General features: G+C 41.9%; 1 protein-coding gene across 14 annotated transcripts in view; it reads right to left on the reverse strand.

The window, feature by feature from the left end:
• The window catches only part of CEP170 (centrosomal protein 170), a 176,662-nt gene that overhangs the window by 47,658 nt on the left and 110,776 nt on the right, over positions 1-18,228 (reverse strand). For 13 of the 14 annotated variants that reach the window (XM_075924848.1, XM_075924849.1, XM_075924846.1 and 10 more), the window contains one exon: positions 6,168-6,317. The exons of the other annotated variant lie outside the window; for it this stretch is intronic. In XM_075924848.1, the coding sequence (XP_075780963.1) occupies positions 6,168-6,317 (150 nt within the window). The remainder of the gene's footprint in view (positions 1-6,167; positions 6,318-18,228) is intronic. 14 annotated transcript variants of the gene reach the window in all.

Here is an 18,228-nt window from a genome sequence, read left to right on the forward strand (position 1 = left end):
TAGGGGAGGGAGGGTTAGGGCGAGGCAGATATTGAAGGAGAAGCTATTATATTGAGCTTGAAAAGAAGATAAGTTTAGGGAGTGGAGAAGCTAGCTAACATGGAGGACTTCAGAAAACTTAATGGACATTAGCAGCACATGTAAACGTAACTGCCTGAAAATAAAAGTGTCTGGAACTGTATTTCAACATGAAAATATAAAGTGACTAGAAAAGGTATCTGGCTCTGAAAATTACAAACAGCAGATCTTTAAAGTCCAATAACCTAGCTTCATGTATGAATCAAAAGACTGGATTGCATTTTTGTAGGGGAGGGGGAGGAAGCTTACAACATTTATTATTTTAGATTAAAATTAAAAAACTGGATTTACAATGTAATCAGGATTGTATTAGAAGTACCATAATTTAATGACAATTGTAATTTTCTAACCTGCTCTGTAAAGAACATGGTCATAAAAGATTGTATTCTGAAAGAAACTACACTTGAATAGCTTTGATTTATATTTATTTAACTTTTTAAATCAAAGTGTGAATTTTTAAAATTAGGCTTATACACAGGACATCTCTTTACATCTATGTAGTGAATTATAAGACTCAATTTAAATTTCCTGTTGTAGAATTTAAGCTCACTCTGGAAAGGACTAACTATGCAAATATAATGCTGCTGCTTCTGATATAATGCTGCATCACTGTCTGTGCATTTCACTCCTTCACATAGGCAAACAAAAATCATATCTCCAAAGGCTCTACTGAATTTAATGAAGACTAATAGGATGGATACACGGAGTGAGTGAGTGAGAGTGAGAGTGAGAGTGAGAGAGAGTGTGTGTGCGCGCGCGCGCCGGGAATTCACCTTTAAGACTCTAAAAAGAACAATTATACTGACAATTTATAGCTTCAGTTAAGATGGGTAACTCTAGCTAGACAGCAGTGGTAATCAGAGATTAAGGGAGAGGACCTGAGACTCCAACAAATGAACCTCATGAAGAATCTGGAGGAGCTATGTGTATTCTTGAGAGTTAGCAGAATCTCCACTAAATTCTTGGCACTTTCAGAGTGCCAGTCAGTGTCTACTGTTAACATCTAATGATTCTTCTTACTCTTTGGTTTATCATAAATGTTATTTACATCATTTTTCCAGTTCCCATTAACAAACAGAATTATTTTCATTACATTAAAATTTCTGCCAAAATATGGTGTAGAGCCCAATTAACCACCTGTGAACCATATGCTAAAGGGAAATCTGAATAGCTCAACTTATATTACCCATAAACCCAAGAATCTAAATCACCTTTATGAGAAGTCTGAACTCTATCAGCTTGTGGAGCAGGATATTATGGCCAACTTTAGCTGTCCCAACAAATTAGCTTATATTTTACTTGCAGAAGATAATTCAATTAGTTATATAAGCCCTACTTTTTATGTGGCATTCAGGGCTACAGGTTATGTTGCGGAACCACTGCTATATGGTATTTTGTTGTAAAGAGAGTCACACTCGGCAGTTTTCCCTCCTTCTTAAATTTCTATTACAAAAATGAATACCTTACCAAAAGTGATAGAAATGTAGCCGTGTTAGTCTGGTGTAGCTGAAACAAAATACAGGACTATGTAGCACTTTAAAGACTAACAAGATGGTTTATTAGATGATGAGCTTTCGTGGGCCAGACCCACTTCCTCATATCAAATAATGGAAGAAAATAGTCACAGCCATATATACCAAAGGATACAATTAAAAAAAATGAACACATATGAAAAGGACAAATCACATTTCAGAACAGAAGGGGGATGCGGGGGGGGGGGGGGGGGGGAGGAAGGTGAATGCCTGTGAGTTAATGATATTAGAGGTGGGGAAAGGTAGATGTCTGTGAGTTAATAGTATTAGAGGTGATAATTGGGGAAGCTATCTTTGTAATGGGTAAAGATAGCTTCCCCAATTATCACCTCTAATACTATTAACTCATAGACATCTACCCTTCCCCACCTCTAATATCATTAACTCACAAGCATTCACCTTCCTTTCTCCCCTCCCCCCTGCGCCCCCCTTCTGTTCTGAAATGTGATTTGTCCTTTTCATATTTGTTCATTTTTTTTAATTGTATCCTTTGGTATATATGGCTGTGACTATTTTCTTCCACTACTTGATCTGAGGAAGTGGGTCTGGCCCACGAAAGCTCATCATCTAATAAACCATCTTGTTAGTCTTTAAAGTGTTTTATAGTCCTGTATTTTGTTTTACCAAAAGTGATAATTACAAAATAGCTGTATTTTAAAATCTAACATATATCACCATGGTGTGAAACATCAATAGCACAAGACTTATCACACACACACACACACACACACACACACACACACACACACACACACCAACCAAAAAAAGACTGTTACCAATCCTATCCAATAGTTATTCCTAGAAGAAGTCATACCAATACTCTCAGACTTACAAATCACTCAAGAGACAGCCTTTGAGCATCATGTTTAATTGCATAAGGAATTTCCAAATCCCCAGTAGTCTTTCAGGCAATTTCAGAAAGGCAAGATTTAAATTTGACACTTTAGCTGCTTAAGTTATTCAAGTTGACCCAACTTTCCCTTGTTCACCATTTCACCCCCCATTATCAATGAATTGGGGCACCAAAGAATCTTCCTCCAGTGACTTTTCGCTAACAACTCCACAAAAAGCAGCATATTCTCAGGTAAGATTTATTGGCTATACCAAAACTATGAACATGAGGCTAAATCATTTGCTTCAGGTTTAAAGGATATAGATGCAAAACTCCTATAGTACATAACATGGAAAACCTTAAGTCATGCCGGAGCAGTTTAAAACAAACAAACAAAAAACCAAAAACTACCAGAGATTCAAAGTTCGAGAATGGACCAGAGAATTTATTAACATCCAAATGGTTTGTTTTGAAGGGTCAGGGAGTAAAACCAATCCAAGTTTAAAATGATAAAAATAAAATCTGGATGAATCATGGTGATTCAACTGTTCTACCTAATACAGACGCAATATGCTAAATAGTGATACAGAACATATTTGCTCACACTTCAGAATATATACAAGCTGTATAATATTATTAGTTAAGCAAGTAGAAAAATGAGTATAGGCAGAGTCACGCAAGCCCATTTATACCATAAAACTGGTGCAGATGAACCTGAAAGTATAGTACAAAAATCTTAATTTTTTGGAAAAAGGTACAACCTACCCCCATGAAATAAATGATAAATTTGAGGTTAGTATCAAAGTAAATTATTAGAAATCTGTGATTAGTCTAAAGTAATCAGACTGTTGAAAATTACATGCAAACTGTGGATAAAAGTGTAAATCCTAATATGTCAAACTTGCGAAGTATTCACATTAATCAAATTCATAAAAAATTACCTGGTTAATTTTCCCATCATTAACCATTTAAATGATTTAACAAATTTAATTCGCTTTCTTCCCTTAAATTATGCTGCTCTCTGGTGACAAGTGACTGCTGTTTAATATAGAAAATACAAGTGTTTTAAAATATTGTTGAATGGTTGGAATCAGAGCCTGAGCAATTCATTATTTATTCAATAATTACTAACTAAGCTGCAACAGTTTAAGTCAACAAGTCAAAGAGCTATATATAACCAATCCAAATATTCACACACTCCATTCTCTTATGTACCATTCACTCCCTGAATTTCAGCCAATCTCAGAATGTTTAGCCTATTGCCACAAAAACCCAAGGTTAATAATTTCTTCTAGGAAGGGGCTACATTCACTTCTTCATTTGGATGTATCACAGGCACTTCAAATTTAACACTTCTAAGACCAAAATTAACTTTCCACCCAAAAATTCCTCTTTACCACATTTATCATTGCTGACTCCACTTTCATCCTTCCAATCATCCAGGCCTGTGTTATGTTCTTATCCCTTTCTCTTTTTCAGTCTACTCTTGTATCCTGGTTCTTGAGTCATCCTGCCTTATAAGCCATGTCTCCAAAACTCATGTTTATTTTTTCTCTAACATCAAGACAGTTTTAGTAAGTACTTTCATAACTTTATACTTTAAATTATACAATCCTTTCTCTAGGCTACTGTCATGATCATATTCCTAACCTGTTGGTATGGACATCTACATGCTTGAATTTGAACTAGCTTCTCTTATTCTTTTGCTTAAAGTACAACCTACTTCTACTTTAAAAGCCTTCTTTAACTCTTCCCTAAATACCTGCCTTCATCTCTTCCTGCATCTCACTGTTTCTATTCAGTGTATCCAAGATGCTCTTATGATAATTTGCTTTGCATTCTTTACCTCTCATGACTTTGCACCTTCTTTGATATAACCCTTTGTGGCTTGGAACAGCCTCATAAATAAAGCTGTGCCAATGTCCTCCATCTCTAACAAACATACCAGTTCTACTAAGCATTCTGGCTATCAAAAGACATAATCTGATATTGCAAACTTAAGTACAGACAACTTTGAAATTCCTGCAGCATGAAGTGGATTTAAATTTGCCATGAACAGACAGATGAGGATTTCTGCGCAGGAGGGAATTCACAACTAGCATTTAACAGCACAGGTAACTCTACACCAGTCACTCCTGATCACTCTAGCATAGATAAAGTTTGAACCTGTTCAGAGGGGATGAGACTGATTCTGAGACAATAATATGGTCCTTACAGAATAGTTATTAATTGGCAAAGTTTGGAGCAGCTCAAAAGTTGCTCTAAATTACGCTGGGGATGGTTACCAAGAGCAGGTAACCATAAACAATTCCTTTTCAGCTCCTTATTCAGTTATGCTCCACATTCCCTAGTCACAGCTGAGGATTTAACACAATGTAATCAATTCAAATGAACAGACGTAATGGAGTCAGTTTAGGAGACAGTGCCAGTCTTCTTTCTGTATCTTTTGGCATTGGTTAAAATGAGATGCATCTTAGAATTAATTGTGGCATAATCCACTTATAGCTGCAAATAAACCAGCATCATCCTGGAAACTCAAGCGCAATGAACATTACATACACACACACCACTTGGCCGTATGTGTGGTTAAAGAAAGACCCGGCCCCTCGAACCGCCCCCCCCCCAAAATCTTTCTCCCTTCCCCTCTAGAAGGCAGAGAGAATACAAGGGAGCCGAAAGCTGAAGAAAAGGGGGAAAAAAACCCACACAGTAAGTCAGTGGATTTACAACTGAAAGCAATGCACAACGACAAAAGAAATTGTCAATCAGTTTTATGTTTTGGCTTATGACATTATTATGATGAAAGTAATATTTCTCTCAGTTGCAATTAAAGCACTCATTTTAGATACACTAGATGTGTCAGCACTGTACTCTTACTGTAACAATCTTATCGCCAAATAAAATAAATTCTGCTATGATAGTTTCTAAGAAACTAAAAACAACTCATTTGCACTAGCAGCTAGTAAACGCAGAGATACGCATCAAGGTCTTGATAAATAAGAACTCAATAAACTTGGACTAACCTCTTGCTGGACCACCTTTCACCATAAGTCCTGACAAGGCAATTACAAACAGATGTAGTGCCCTTTTTTTAGATTTATGTAGTGCATCATCGTGCATAAATCTGATTTTTTCTATTTCTATTCTATTCAGGTTGTCAGACTGCTCCCTTTACAATGGTATCTGCATGCCTTCCAGAAATCCAGTATTAGATATGACAGACATCTGTCACATAGATATAACTATTTTCTATATACAGTACATGTCTTAGAATGTCTAGTCCTTTTGCCTATCTGAAAAAAACCCCATACTACCTCTCAGACTTCTATCAGTGCTTTCTAGGAGGTCAGGCTCTATTTACGAGCTACAACATTGAAGACAGCCATCTGCATTTTCCTATGTCTATTTTCAGATTGCACACACTCTTCTACATGGGTCACTTAAATGCTCATGCTAAATTTCCTACAATTGCACAAAAGTACATGCAGAAGGCAGCAAAGCTTAAAGCCTTCAAGATTTAATTTAGCTACTCCTAACAGAAAAAGTTGAGAAACTACAATGCAATAAAATAGAGATAAGAAAAATCAAAATCTTTAGAAATCGGAATTAATGCTTTGTAGGCAAAGTCTTCTTTGGTAGCTGTTTAACAGTCACCAGCCAACTATTAGTGCCCTCTCTCTCTTTTATTGGAAGAAAAAAGAAGACCATCAAAATTTAAATTCTACCTCTGTGTCAAGAAATCCAGTTGTACTCAGTGGTCTTTTTTCTTCCAGCACTACTGTAGCAGAATTAATAGCCCAATCTTTTACTAAATCTTTCTGGTTCTCGTTGATAACAGGCCTATTATAATCCTGGCTGTCATCCACTCCAAACACCTGAAAATGAAACAAATCATTACACATATTAACCCAATGCTTTCCTGAGTCAAGGTTCGATTTTAGTGTATGGATGGTGTCAATATTGACATAGTAAGAACCTTCTTTTAAAAAGGTTTATTATACTAATCTGAAACCAGCTAATTTGATGTAAAGAATATAGATTATAAATTTTAGGAACAGAGCAGATATTGTTAGTTTCCCAGAAATACAGGGAAAAGCTAGTTGAAATGATCAGATATGAAACAATGACGTTCTTCTGATCAAAGAAATTAAACAGGGCACAATGATATTGGCCAAATAATGGAAAAACAAGAATGTTTTAAAAGTATTTGCCGGTAGTTTTTTATAAATATATTTCAAGAACAAAAAATATACATACCTATTTTTCCTACCAGTTCCCTTAATATACTGTTATTCTAATTCACTGCTTTTTCAGAAAAATTACAATGTTACAGAACAAATATTCTTTAATATCATCACGTCTCCTATATTGAAAGAATGGTTTCTTGGACCATCTTCTCTTCCACTGATATTTACATGTACCAACATCCCCTCACTCTGGTGACAGAATAACATCTTTGCAACAACTATATAAATTGCTTACTTAGAAAAAATAGTTAGAAAAATACTTAATATATTTTAGCTTATTTAATGCAATTTAGAAGGAGGAGAGTCAGCATAAAGGTACCAATCATTTTACATGGACCACTGGTGGATCATGGGCAACAGTCTGGGAACCACTATTATAGACAGCTTCCTGTTACTTTCATAAAAGAACTCAATGGGGCTTGAGAAATAAATACTTTAAAGCCCGGAAATATATTTTGTTTAGAGAGATTTTAAATTAACTTTACTATTACGGGATCCAGCTGTAAAATAGGATTTTTATGTTTTCCCCAGTATAATTCTATTATATAACTGGCTCCGGTGATGTCAGACGACTGTTTTGTCATAAGGAAGAGGGAACTAAACTTTTGTTATTATAAAAATGTCACTAGTAACAAAAAACCACAAAAATAAATGTTTCCCCCCCCAAAATTTAGTATTTTTCACAGTTTTGCAGAAGGGTTCTATGGATCTTTTATGAATGGAGAACTCTTTGCTCAGTAGTATTAGATAGATCATGATGCATTGCTCACCAAAATTTCCTACTTTCAAAAAGTCTATTAAGCAGCCAATTCACCACTAGATGGCCACAATACATAACATTTTTTCCTTATTTAAAACCAGCAGAAGCCCAAAGTAATTAAAGGGGCATTTTTTCCCTCAAGGTAAAATAAATACATATATTTGCAGGGTTTAGTCATGCAAACTCCCATTTAAGCTAATTATGTAAATTTAGCCTCTGGGAGTCCGTATATATTAATATTTATGTTTTGCCAATATTTGAGACTTAGAAACCATTTTCAAATTTGTTTTACATGTTTTTAGTGCAAAGAATTAGCCTTCCAGTCTTTCACCTGATGCTATTTATATAAAAAAGATGCCTAAAGTCAACATTATTTGCTATATTAATTTTACACTTTAATTATGTTGTGATAACCTCATACATTACTTATTTTAGAAATACTTTGTATATCTTCCATATCCAAGACAGACATGATACACGATGTGATATCTATTTCCCCTTCTCTCTCCTCATTCTCCCTTCTTTCCTGCTGCTTTTGACTAGTGTAGGTAGGTGGCAAAATTTACTAAAGAAAATAAACTATTGTGATACCACTTTTCTTCTTTTAGTTTACTTGATTTCTGCAACTATTTCCTTTACCGTCCTTGTTTTATTTTCAAACAATCATTTTGTGTAACTGCTTTACAATTCTCATTATAAATTGAAAACAAATACCAATTACTTTATTGCATGAACATCTGTAGAATAATGTGATTCATATTCATATACACCTAATCAGAACTACAGGAATAATTTGCAGCACATAAACTAGTGAATATTGTTGGACAGTATGGCTACATCTACACTGGCATGATTTTGCCAAGTACTCTTTTGCAGAAGAGTATTCCACAAGGAATAAGGGGGATTCCAAAAGAAGGGTTTTTTTTTTCTGACATTTGGTCCAGTCTAGACAGGTCAAATGTTGGAAAAACCTCTTCCTACAGAAGAATTAAAAAAAAAAAAAAAAAAAAAAAAGCAGCAGCAGTATAAGGATTAGGGATAGCAAGTGATGGAGAGGAGGAGAATAGAGAGGGTGGGACTTCAAGGAAGGGGCGGGGCAGTAGATCTTGGCTTGGTCTGTCATTTAACAAGTGATCTTGGGTGTAAAAAGGTTGGAGACCACTGTACTAGAATATACTATCATTATATACTGCACTCTCTCAAAAGGTAAGAAGTCACTGCCTTTTTGGCAAAAGAAACAGGTCATTTGCAGGTTTAAAGGAGCTTGTGATAGCCATCACATTCTCAGTAACAGCCAACAAAGCATTTTCCTTTCATCTTTTCAGCTATGAAGTGACCTGAGAGCATCCCCAAATAGTGTGGTTTTGTTTGCAAGATTCCCAAAGCAAAATCTTGGATGCCTATATTGGGAGGGTATAAAATCATAGTGTGTAAGCTTTCAACCCAAGACATCAGTTTACTTTGGTGTATTTTTCCAAACTACCATCACAAGAGCTAGAAACTTACTTTTTTTAAAAACACCTCAGAAGATTCTTCTTTTTTACTTTCCTAGCTCTTGCTGGGCTTCAGATGGGTCCAAAGTTTAGCTCTGTGGTCACTGCTGTTTTATGAGAAACCTTGAATGTGTCAATAGGGAAATGAAAATTCTGACTCAGGGTACATCTATACTACAGCATTATTTCAAAATATCTAATTTCAAAATAGTCATTTCAAAATAAGATAATTTGAAATAACGCGTCTAAACACAAAATGCATTTCGACATAGCGTTTTGCTATTTCGAGATAGTGTCCAAACAGTGTGGACGTGCTGAGTCACATTTAAGAGCAGCTGAAACCACTTCCGGCAGGGCATCAGGTCAGGAGTTACTTTGTGTGGCTGCTGCCTGAGGCTGAGGCCTGTGCTTAAAGGGACCCCCCTGGACAGCTGGTTCTCAGGTTTCCCTGCTTGCTTGCCTACCTCGCTGAGGGACAGCAAAGCATTTTTTTTGTCTGCATGCTTTGGTTGCCTTCACTCGTGACACCACAGCACTTGGCATCATGGAGCCAGAGCTGCCCCTGAGCACTCTGGTGCTTCTTTTAGATGTGTTGCTGCAAGCCTGGTAACACTTTCTGGAGGCTGCCACATAGCATCTGCTGCAGCCCGACCCCCAAGCCATCCTCTGGACCCTCCTGAGGTACGTGAAGGAGTAGCTGCAGCTCCTGGACGCCAGTGTGCCTTGCCACATCTGGACACCAGCAGCGACTGGTGGGACCACATCGTCCTGGAGTGCTGGGGAGAACAACAATGCACCAAGAACTTTACAATGAAGGAGGACACCTTCCTCGAGCTCTGTGAATGGCTCGCCCCTGCTCTGCAGCGATGGGACATGCACATGAGGCCCGCCATTCCCCTCCAGAAGAGTGTGGTCATAACTCTCTGGAAGCTCTCCACACCAGATAGCTACTGATCCATGGGGAACCAGTTCGGCGTGGGGAGAGCCACCGTCAGAGCAGTGTGCATGCAGGTATGGCAGTCTCCAGCCACTGTGCCACGAGGGTGGGTACAAGGAGGGGATAGGCTGCCCTAGGGCAAAGGGGGGGAGGTGGTGAAAGTTCCCTACCTGGGAGGGTTTGTTCTGTCTCGCCCACACTAAGGACTGCCCGCAGTGGCCAGGATTACAGGAGGGGTTGCTCCTGGAGATTGGGGGAGCGGGGCAGTGGCGGGGAAGGAGCACACTCAGCCACCCTGGCACCCTACTGACTCTTGGTTTTGTGTATCCCTCTACAGGTGGTCAAGGCCATCAACAGAGTGCTGCTCCGCAGAGTCATCCGCCTCACTGATGTGGACGCAGTGATTGATGGGTTTGGCGGCCTGGGCTTCCCCAACTGTGGGGGAGCAATCGGTGGGACACACATCCCCATCTGTGCCTCGGACCACCAGGCCTCTCTGTACATAAACCGGAAGGGATACTTCTTCGTCATCCTGCAGGCTGTGTCTGACCACCAGGGCCACTTCGTGGACATTAATGTGGGCTAGTCTGGCAAAGCACACGACGTGCGGGTGTACCGCAACTCCTCTGTGTGCCAGAGGCTGCACGTCAGGACTTTCTTCCCCGAGCACCACATCAAGGTCAGGGATGTGGACATGCCTGTGTGCCTGGTGCTCTGTGATGTGGCCTACCCCTTACAACTCTGTCTCATGAAGCCCTACACGGGACACCTCAACCCTTCCCGACAGGCCTTTATTGCCAGGCTCGGCAGGGCCCGCATTGTGGTGGAGGGTGCCTTTGGCCGGCTGAAGGCCCGTTTTAGATGCCTCCTCACCCGCCTGGACCTCTCCGAACAGAATATTCCGCATGTGGTGGCGGCATGCTAAATGCTGCACAAGGGGGAGGCTTTCCTGCCGGCCTGGATGGCAGAGGCCAAGCACTTAGTCGGCCTGTACATGCAGCCCCGCATGGCTGCCAGCCAGGAGGCCCATCGGGGGGCTGTCCGTATCCAGGAGGCGCTGCGGGAGAGCTTCCACTCAGAGGAGAACTTAAGTCTCCCTGGTGTGCTCCACTGCAGGCTTGTGCCTCATTCCTCCCTCACGTCCTTTCACTTACCCCTCCCTAACCCCTCTTCCTGATGTACAATAAAGACAATGTGTGGACAAAAACAAACTCTCTTTATTGAACAAAACTGGGTGGGGGGGGGGAGAATGAGAGCAGGAGAGGGGAGGCGGAGGTTGGGAGAAGGGAGGGGTAAACCATGGAGGAGGGAGCTGGAAGGGGGAGGCAAGGGGAGGAAGATCGAGGAGAAGCTCAGGGTTGGGGGTCTTGCTGGCTCACCTGTCTCCCAGCACTGCGGGGGCCTCGGCGTCCTGGGGAGAGAGCAGGGAAGGGTATGGAGGGTGGGGAGGAAGAAGTGGGAGGGGGAGCAGTAGCTGGGGAGGCAGCAGGGGCTGGAGCGGCAGGAGGCAATCTGTGTACCACGGTCTGCAGGTGGTCTCAGATTGCACGGCCCTGGGCAAGCAGCTCCCGCCAGCTCTCCTGCCGGAGCTTCAGATCTTCATGCACCCAGTAGTCCAGGGTGCGGTGCAGGCCCCGCAGTATCGCCAGGTGCTGCCACTGGTACTCCTCCTGGTTACAGGTCAGCCTGCTGAGTGCCTGGGAGCGGGAGAATGTCCTGGGTGGGGTGTGCCCTGCACTCACAGCTGCTGTGGCTGTGGAGAAACAAGAGAAGTGGTCAGTTATCCCTGGAGAGACTGTGGGTGAAGCCCAGCCCCCCTCTGCAAAGCGAGGATGGCAGGTCTCTGCACCATCGAAGCCAATGTGCTTGGACACAGGCCGTGTTCGGGATGTCCTGCTATCCCTGGGAGTGGCAGCTGGCCCGGGACAACACCCATGCCCCTGTGCTGCATATAGAGTGAGTGTGTGTGTGTGGGGGGGGAAGATGTTCCTTGCCTCTGTGTAGAGGGGGCTTGTGGAGGGAGGGCAGTGTGCAGTGTCCCACCACGGGGTCAGAAGCATGTCATGTGCCTTCATACATACACGCGTGTGGGTAACAGGCCAAGGCCCCTGTGTGGCAGCCAGCTAGGGCCATGTGCCCATGGATGGCACAGTACATGCACAGGTTGCTGCATGAGCTGTGGCCAGCAAGACCCACGCGAGTGGTCCCTCGTCTCCCTCCCCTCCCACTCCCGCATACGGGGACAGTGATGGCACTCACATGTTGAAGCCTCCCTGGCCTTGGACGACACCGGTGACAGGTCCGCTGTGACGGCTCGGGGGGCCTGGCTGCGTGGCATGCTTCCAGGGGCTCCTGTGGCTCCTGGCCCTCCTCCTCTGTGCCCTGGTCAGGGCCCTCTGCCCCAGGGTCGATGACCACCTGGGGGGCACGGACCGTCCCGCCCCCCAGGATGTGGTCCAGGGATTCATAATAGGGGCAGCTGTCTGGGTCTGCCCCTTTTGTGAGCCGCCCCCTGTGGCCCTGGAATAGGCCTGCCTCAGCTCCTTGGTTTTCATCCGAACCTGCTCCTGGGTTCAGATGTGGCCTTTGGTGGCCAGGCTGGCAGCAATCCACCTGTAGACGGCTGCGTTCCTCCATCTAGTGCAGAGATCATGGATGTTGGAGGCCTCCCGCCAAACCTCAACCAGGTCCACGATCTCCCCACTGGACCAGGAAGGAGCCTGCCTTTTCCAGCTCTGGCAGGCTCCTGGGAGCTGGCAGACTGGTCTTGGGGAACAGTGAAGGGCTGGCTGCCACTGGGTTGCTGGCTCATGCTGTGGTCAGGCTCAGGGGCAGCAGCAGAGTGGCTCTGCGCTGGCAGGCCTGGTGCTAGCCAGAAGAGACTGTAGCCAGACTCTGTCCCTTTAAGGGCTCCAGGAGGGGGAGGGGAAGGAGTTTTCCTGTTTCTGCCCAGAGTGGCCAGCAGGGCACCCTGGGAATGGCTGGAGGCCCCCTATTTCAAAATAAGTGTCTACACAGGGCTTATTTTGAAATATCAATTTTGAAATTGGCGCTATTCCTCATGGAATGAGATTAACCAATTTCGAAATAAACCCTCCACTATTCGGATTTAATTTCGAAATAGCGGTTTGGCTGTGTAGATGCTAGAAAAGTTATTTCGTAATAATGGCTGTTATTCGAAATAACTTTGCTGTGAAGACATACCCTATCAAGGGACAAGGCAGGTGGAGGACAGAGAAGTTCTTTGTCTCATGAAAGACCAGTACTTTTTGTCTGATGCTTCATTTAGAGCTTTAAGAGCTTGAGATCCTACAATCAGAAAATTTATAAATTCTGATTTATAAATTAACAGTTTATCAGATGAAGATTTACCTCCTCAGAAGGGAGCAGCTGACTGAGTATACTCTAAAAGTATAGCATCAGGCATAGTCTCATACTCCTCCTACTGTCAACATAATTTGCATTAAACCTATTATTCAAATTGCCCAACTCAAGGGAGTAAGCAGGTCACACAATACAGGCAGTCCAGAATCTTGCTGCCTGTTCTCTTGGGCTATGAATACACTATGTGTTTTTTCCAGAATACCGGAGGTACCCCAGAAAAATTCCACTGCGTCCATGGAATGTGTAAGCTTTTCCGCTTTTTTGGTGGAAGAGCAGAAGTGCTCTTTCGGAAGCCCATCTTCCTCCTCCCATGAGGAAGAAGGGCTCTTCCGAAAGAGGCTTTTTTGAAATTTGGCTCAGTGTAGACGGGCCAAATTTCCGAAAAGCCTCTTCTGAAAAAACTGTCAGAAAAAGGTATGCAAATTGTGGAATGCAATTTGCGTACCTTTTTCCAACAGATCATTGCAGTGTAGACAGTGGAGTGGTCTAGACTTGCAAAAAAGGCCTCTATTTCTCCTCAGCAGCAAAACCAGTCATGCAGTACAGGACACTTCCATTAGATAGCAATGTTCTGAAATGCCATTTTTCTCTGTGGTTATAGCTGCTATCAGACCACCTACAACAAAAAACTACTACAGGAATTAATGGACACTGGAGTCTCTTATAGATAAAAGGCAGACAGAAGGATGTCTGGCAAAAAAATATTAGCTTTTAGTTGCTAGTAGGGATGTCAACATGTAGACGACTACACAATTAACCAATAAGCCTGAGCTTACTGGTTAATCTTGTTGACTAGATGCACTCCCCTCCCCCTTGCTGCCTCTGCATTAGGCCTTGGATCCACCTGCCCCCGCCACCCACCATTCCCATGCTGCTGTGTCTGATAGAGAGGCAGTGCGTGGAGGGTGAGGGGGCAGGCAGGAGTGACATGCACAGAAAGCCAGCTTTCAAGCAGGCTCCTCGTGCATGCTGGCTCTGCGGACCCACCTGCCCTCCCTTTCCCCCTGTTACTGCCTCCCAGGGAGGCAGTGGGGAGGGTGGGGGAGAAACCAGGCAGGAGGCAGGGCTGGGAGGAGCTGCCTTAAAAGCAGTTTCTCCCCCCCCCACACACACACACCAGTTCTGCGGTGCTGCCTCCTCCCCTTGCTAGAGGCAGAGGCAGCAGAGAGGGGGGGAGGCAGGGCAGGTTGCCATGAAGCAGTCACCAAGCTCCCTGCAGACAGGGGCTGCTCCAGCATCCCATGGAGCAGCCTCTGTCTATGGCAAGCCTGGGCCCGTGCGGACAGAGGATGCTCCGCGGCAGCAGTCCTTGTCGACGGTGGGATCCGAGCTCCCCGTGAACAGGGGTTGCTGTCATGGACAGGGCTTGTTGATCTGTCTTTGGAGAGCTCGGACCCCTGCATGGTAACTAGTAGAGATTGTAACTAATGTGTAATTGTGTAAACATCTAACTGCTGGAAAAATTAGCAGTTACACTTTTACATGATGGGGAAAAAAGGGGGTGCAGATGGGAGCCGGTGCTCGCAGGGAGCCAACTTTCAAGATAGCATCCCATGATCACCATCTCTCGCCTTCCCCTGCTGTCTCTGGGGCACACATTCAAACAGCACATATGACCTCGATATTGGTATACAGGCCAAAGCTCACTCCACTCATGGTTGGAAAATCTTAGAGGGACCACTGGTTACATATTACCTAACCGCTTTTTAACATCCCTACTGCTGTCTGGAAGCCCAGCTCTGAAAGTAGCGAGTACCATTGCCAGCAGGAATAAGGATGGCATGATATGGTACTGCTAACTTTACTGCTGCAGTGCTGCCTTCAGAGTTGAGCTCTGCGTTTCCGAGCTACCCAGTCTGAAGGCAATGCAGAAGTAATGCAGACAATACTGGGATTCCCCCCACATAATATCCTTGAGACCTCCCCCCCATATCCTTTTTTTGGGGTAGGACACTGTTTAAGAAATGCTTGTCTCCCCCGTGAAATCTGTATAGTATAGGGTAAAAGTACACAAAAGATCAGATTTCACGGGGGAGACCAGATTTTATGGTGTGACATGTTTTTCACTGTTGTGAATTTGGCAAGGCCCTATCTGTACTTATACATTCAAGAGTAATTACAATTATCTTCACCTGTCCCAGCTATCAGTTACCTTGCCAGCAGAATTAGATCTTGAAGAGGTATCTGAATGAAAAGAGATCTGCAGCCTTACAGATTAGGCAGGGAGTTCCATGTGCAAGAAGCAGCATGGCAGAACGCACAGATGGGAGAAATTGACAAATGAGCATTCAAGGCTAGCATCATTGGTGAAATAGAGGGCAATTCAAGAAGGAGTAAGCAGCACATTGAAAAGTATATTAATGGCAAAGGTAGAAAACAAGCCAGTGATAAAACTTAAAAAAAAAGTGGGGAACATGGAAAGCATCGGAAAGAAACATTATTTTAGCTGCTATATTTTGCATGGACTTGGAAAAAGGGTAGGTGGAGTGTCAGAGAACCCAGAGGTATAAAGGTTATAAATCAAATTGTGTCCAACAGGACAGCCTTCTCTCTCAAGATTTAGCTAAAGGGAGAGACACAAAAGGTTGAATTTTAAGAAATATGTCAATAGGATTTGGACACAGCCTAGATATGCAGGGGAAAGCAAAAGAAAGTCAAGAAGAATTTATCTTAAAAGACCCAAGTGAGAGGAAGCATGGTGGGGATGTCCAACAAAGATTGGGGGAACAGAAAGTGTTTCAGAAGCATGTCCCGGAGCTCGCTTTCGTCAGTATTAAATTTAAGCTCAAACTGAGCTCTTGATCTTTCTTTCCAAGAGTAGTGTTCATAACGTAATTTAAAACAGATCATTCGTAGAGGTCTAAACCACAGATCACACAGAAGAAAAATGATAAAAGAACAGGGATATTCTTTCATTTGAAAAAGAGCGATAAACTATACTAAGTAAATTCACATGTTCACTTCCATATTTTATTTACATACACAAGGTCCATATTTAAGTTGATTTTCAAACTCAGATTCAGTGGATTTTGTCCTTGATAGTTACCCTGATAAGCATTTTAAAATAATACCTTTTTAGCAATCTAATCAAGGAGAACAGATTATATAGAGAAGAATGGTATCATGAAGTGATCTTAAACTTCCACAAAAATCATACATATTAAAAAGTTACCAAGTGAAATCATAAAATACAACATAAAAAAATAAAATAAAAAACAGTAATTGAGAATTAGCAAGTGCAAAAGGGCATCTAACATAAGAAACCAAAAGATACCAATGTGCCAAGTCTAATATTCTCCCACATTTTTTCAGAAGCCAGTGACATATCCATGTCCATGTATATATTTTGTACTTGCTTGTCATAATACAATCTCCATTCTCCTCAGGACTTTACAATTCAAAACAAAACAGCTGCGTCAAATCCAAATTATAACTAGATCTCTAAAAAGTAAATCCAAAACTCACCTTCTACATTTATTCCTCAAAAAGGCTTAGCACAAGTATCAACTTCTTGAAAAATGGCAAAACAAAAACCGAAAAATCAGAATTTCCTCAGCTGATTCACTGGCTTTTATTATTTCCAGTGACCTTTCAATGTATTAATTACTTGAGCCCAGTTCTGTTACCATGAGTACCTCTTAGGCTGATCTACTGTTCTTTCTGGCACAAACCATTATAGTTGTGGAAAAAAGTAATTAAGCCAGAGGGGTGTGCAAAGTCCATCAGATTTGGAAGCTATTTCCAAAAAAGAAATGTCTGACTCAATGTCTGTAGAATAACAACATAAGTGTGCAGAGATAGTTCACTCTTGGTTTATTTTCCAGTTTTTTTACTTTAATTTCAGGGAACTCTAGAATGCTAAAAAGAGATTCCAAAATGCATACTCAAATCTCTCTTTATGATGTCACTGTAAATTCTATTCACAAACATTTTTAAATAAGAAAATTATTATTACTGTTATGGTCGCCATTATCAACTGCTGGGTAAACAGATTTTGCAATATAATTATTATACAATTTCTGACACGTCTGTGAGAATGCTTTATTTTATTTTATGGATGTTATATATCTGCCAGGAAAAATATATATCCAAAGATTGAAATTCTTTTTGTTAAAAGTAATGGAGAAACCCCTCCCTGATTTGCAATTTTAATTGAAATCCTTACAATTACTGCTTAAACAAAGTAGCCCTGCTGCAGCAACAGTTCATATAGTAACTAGTTATTAATAATATTAAAATTTAAGTGTAAAGTATTCCTGAATAAACCCTCTTCACATATAGATATAATTTTATAGTTAATATTGATTCTAGTTCCTTAAAGATGCTATAATATTGAGATACCTATAAGCTAGGGACTAGCAAGAGAGAATATAAAAACAACGGTGGTCTCTTGACATACTTCCTATCATTCCTATGCAGTTGGATAGTTTGCTCTCATGCCTTTAATATCAACATTTTGGAACAACTGCCAACGCTTCTGAATGATTTTCCCCTTCGGCTTCTGTCAATGCTAATTCCCCACACTGGCACGATGAATGGAGAAGCGGGGGCCCGCAAAATCAACCCCAAAACCTGATCTCTACAGGCTTTGGTACAAACCCTCCCCCCAAATCCTAATATCCAGATTTTGGGGAATCCGCTGCCACCATCAAGTGCTTTTGAACCCACAATGAAGGGTGGACATTTGAAACCAACCCGAGGGCACCCCAAAGCTCTTTTCTCCAAAGAGCTTGAAAAGAAAAGAGAAGAATACAAATTGTAGTCTGCGATTACTGTCCCCTCGTCAGAGGCATACAGGTCCCACAGACAGATTTTCCAGGACAAATAAATGAACCAATACCAGGTTAATTAACAAAATAAAGAACTTTTATTATTAAAACAATACCTCAGTTAACAAGCATAGTTGGAATGACTAGATGGTAAGAGCCACCAATCAAAATACTCATGGAGGATTCCCATGGGCTC

Source organism: Pelodiscus sinensis, chromosome 3 (genome assembly GCF_049634645.1).
Source record: "Pelodiscus sinensis isolate JC-2024 chromosome 3, ASM4963464v1, whole genome shotgun sequence".
NCBI lineage: Eukaryota > Metazoa > Chordata > Testudines > Trionychidae > Pelodiscus > Pelodiscus sinensis.